At 45.5% G+C, this 3763-nt stretch overlaps 1 protein-coding gene across 2 annotated transcripts; it reads right to left on the reverse strand.

Moving 5' to 3' along the window:
- Window positions 1-228: 228 nt before the first annotated feature.
- On the reverse strand, window positions 229-3490 carry LOC120685936 (putative F-box/FBD/LRR-repeat protein At3g49030). Of its 2 annotated transcripts, none has more exons than XM_039968067.1 (3): window positions 2403-3490; window positions 1542-1709; window positions 229-690 (listed from the first exon to the last, which is right to left on the reverse strand). In XM_039968067.1, the coding sequence occupies exons 1-3, from the start codon at window positions 3405-3407 to the stop codon at window positions 367-369; spliced, it is 1497 nt and encodes a 498-aa protein (XP_039824001.1). In that variant the 5' UTR covers window positions 3408-3490; the 3' UTR covers window positions 229-366. The 2 variants fall into 2 exon arrangements, with proteins under 2 accessions (XP_039824001.1, XP_039824002.1); XM_039968068.1 differs by having other exon boundaries at window positions 1492-1709.
- Window positions 3491-3763: the final 273 nt, after the last annotated feature.

Here is a 3763-nt window from a genome sequence, read left to right on the forward strand (position 1 = left end):
ATTAGGCATAACTTATGTGTCTATGCTAAGAACATGTCAATTTTTAACTTTTACAGTTATGGGAAAGTATTAGGAGTGTTCTAAATAGCACGAGCTTAGCTTGTTTATGGAGGTAGAATGGCAGCGGCTACGCCGGCTAGAAAGCAGTGTCAAAGAATCGCTTAAGTTTAATGTGCCCATATTTGGTTCACTTCCAGCTTGTGAAAAAAAAAACAAGGCTTCAACTTCCCCAAATAAAATACAAAATATAATGGACCTCAACATTTTCCTTTAAGATCTTCTAGCCTTTTGATGCTCTCATACAGTACGGTTCATAACAAGAAAACATAAACCACAAAGAATTGCCTACAGTGACAATTTGGTGTGCTAGTGGTCAGGTGCATATAACACCTTCCCACGCTTCTTCTGATATAGGTAAAATTTCGTGCATATTCCTGACCTACAGAAACTCTGAAATATTTGGTACAACTCCTTTGCCTTGATTTCAGAGGTTGTAAAACAGAAATTTACTGTAATCTCTTTGAGCCTTGCTCCCCAATTGAAAAGTCGTTTCATAAAAGCAACTTCATGTTCAGATCCTGTCCATCCAGTGATTTCTACTTCTTCAAGGTGATTCAACAAGAGTTCCTCGGTTTCCCAGTCTGCTGGCTGCTGATCACATATGCAATCTGATGAGCATACAGTTCGGACCTGACACAAGGAAGTATCAACTTAATTAAGTTAACTGATGATTGAATGACAAAAAAGAGAGTAAATAGTCAGATTCCTGAACACTTTTGAGGTGTGCCAATGTGTTGACATCAACAACTAAAAAATAATTCAGCCTAGAAACTAGTTGCAGCAATATAGTAGTCTTTTACTAAGCGAGAAGATAGCACACAAGAGCATAATTTATGTTGTAAAAGTCACAGAAAATTCCAGCTAACACTAAAAAAACAATGACCAATGACTCCTTCAATTCTCTGTTCACTACCTTATTATTCCAAACTATTATCTATATTACCAGGGTTGATATGCATTAGTGACATCCAACGACTCACCACTGCCATATATTTCGAACAGGCAAAGAATAATAACTTAGAAAGAGAGCAACTTTTTACAGCCCAAATAGAGTACCATCCAATTAAATCTACAGAGTAAAGTGCCATCATTAGGATATCAAATAAACCACACATCTACCACACACAAGCCTTGGCATGCCAATAAATAATGCAAATGCAGGTATCTTCCCATTTCTTTCCCGACAACTTAAATACCACTCCAGTAAGAAAACAAATAGTGTTTTATCCTTTCAGTGACCATGTCTAACAAAATACAAAAACAAGCTTTTTCATACAAACAACATGCATCGATCTACCATGAAAATAGATCTACCATCGATCTACAATGTCTAACAAAATAGTTTCATAATGCATTAATTTAATTTGACTTTTGATATATAATTTAATAGAAATTAATTGTCAAAGTTGCCTCTAGGGACCAGAATGCTACCTTTTTTCTGTGTCTGGATGGAGTATTAGGTAAACAAAGAATAGCTTTATCTCTAAGCCAAATTGTAGCATCAACCTTCTTATACCAGTACACAATCTGAGAATGTGGAATGCGCTGGCCTCAAAGGCATGTCCATTTGCAACTATCCTCAGGCGCAAAAATGTAATGTCAGGGAGCACTGTCAAGTATTCCATCATGTATTGATAGTTCTCTATATCCTGCGTGCCATGGGAAGTAAAACAAAGGAGATCATATGTGACAGTTAGAAAGAGAATGAAACATAAAGCTATTTCAGTGATTGTTGCTAGCTGACCATTGTTGTGAGCACACAAAAAGCGGTTGTTATTAAGCTAAAAAGTTCATTCAGTTAAGGGTTTCCACTGCAAGCTGCTGAAAAGACTGTACTACTTGTACTCTGGAAAATACTTTGGATCTCATGTTTCTTGAAGATACATTGGAAAATAGTAATTAATGAGTGTGCTCAGCAATGTTGGAGAGACCTGAGCAAGCCAAAACAAGTGATGATTTCTTTCTATGGCGGTTTGCTAATATCACCATCATCTAGACAATTTGATAAAAAGTCAAATATTGGACATGAAACATCCTTTTAAGTAGGCCACTTGGTTCAATGTACAAGCCGACTTATTTTATCCTAGACAAAAGACTCATAAGCAATATGCCTGAAGTACTTTATTTGCTTACTTTTATAAGTCCACTTAAGCCTTAGGATATTGTGCAAGTTTTATTTACAAAAAGGGGTATTGAGCAAACTTTAATTCTATGGTAGCCAGCCTAGGACCATTCTTAGTCAGCATGTCACATAGGAACCTTTGATGCACAGACTAGCATGGTATGGTATAAAGATGGCATAATTCCTTGCAGATAATGCAATAAGAGAAGTAAGGACTCACCCGCAGATACATGAGCATTAGGGAAAGAGTCTGGATCCCCTCAAAGCGCTGCAAGAGACTTAACCAAAAGTGATTGTGTATGAAGGCATAGTTTGCATAAACAAGATAAGAGTTAGTGCTCAGCGACCGGAGATGTTCCATCTTGCCAAAGTGGACAGAGCTGGGATCGTATTCATCACCCCAGTCAAGATTCGTCAGCCGAGGGGCAGAGATGTTGGCGACCGGTCGATTCTTGCCAAAACAAAGCACCACAGCTAACTCCTTGAGTGCCGGCGCCGCCACGGTGAGCCGAGACAAGGTGCACAGGTTCCTGAGCTCCACCTCCAGCAGAGTCTCCGAACGTATGGCGAGATTGAGATCGGCCAGGCCCCGGGCATCGTCGACGGTGAGCCTCTGCAGGCACGGGCACCTCGGAGTGGACACGGCGTCGCCCAGCTCGCCCGGGCCGTGAAACCAGACGCGGTGCAGGTGGAGCTCGGCGAGCCGGGCGAAGACGCCAGCGCGAGGCACGGCGACGCCGTGGAAGCTCAAGAAGAGCGTGATGGAGGTGGCCTTCTCGAAGCAGGGGAGCACAAAGATGCCACTTTGAGGGGTCTCGTCGTCCTCATCCTCCTCGACCCGAGCGTAGCTGTAAAGGGACAGGTCGCCGGAGACGCGGCGCGCGGCGGCGGGGAGCCAGACCCCTAGGGACTCGGCGGCGGCGCCGTCGGCCCCGACGAGGAGGCTGCGGACGGACACCTCGTGGCCGTCGAGCGCGTCGCGCAGCTGGCCTGGGTCGGCGGTTTCGTCGAAGCTGAGCGTCGGGAGGAGCGCCCAGACCTGGCGCCAGGAGCGGGAGAGGACGCTGGTCCAGGCGGCGGCGCGGGTGCTGAGCTTGAGGAGGATGAGGACGAGGACGTCGCTGGGGAGCGCGCTGAGCCGGTCCTCGCCTGCGGCGGCGGCGGCATCGTCGGAGGAGAGCCTCGCGCGCTTGGTGGCGCTCTCGCCGCCGCCGCCCAGCTCCATCGAGTGTGGGGACGGGATGGGGGGATCTAGGTCACAGTCACTCAGACGCTAGCATTTCGGATTTCGCGGCACACTTTGACATTGGATTGCAGTTAGTGTGTGTGCCCCGGGGGGGGGGGGGGGGGGGGGGGGCTGCCCGGGGGGGGCGGCTGCCAGCGCCCAGGCCTGCCACCATGGTTCGCCCAACGAGGTGTTGGACGAAATGTACTGTTTTCTCAATATTTTTCCTATAGCACCCGTCACATCAATTCTTCGACATATGTTTGCAACATTAAATACAGTTAAAATTAACTAATTACGTAGTTCAACGGTAAATGATGAGATGAATCTTTTAAGCCTAATTAATTCATGATTGG

Source organism: Panicum virgatum, chromosome 8N (assembly GCF_016808335.1).
Source record: "Panicum virgatum strain AP13 chromosome 8N, P.virgatum_v5, whole genome shotgun sequence".
In the NCBI taxonomy this organism is placed as follows: Eukaryota; Viridiplantae; Streptophyta; class Magnoliopsida; order Poales; family Poaceae; genus Panicum; species Panicum virgatum.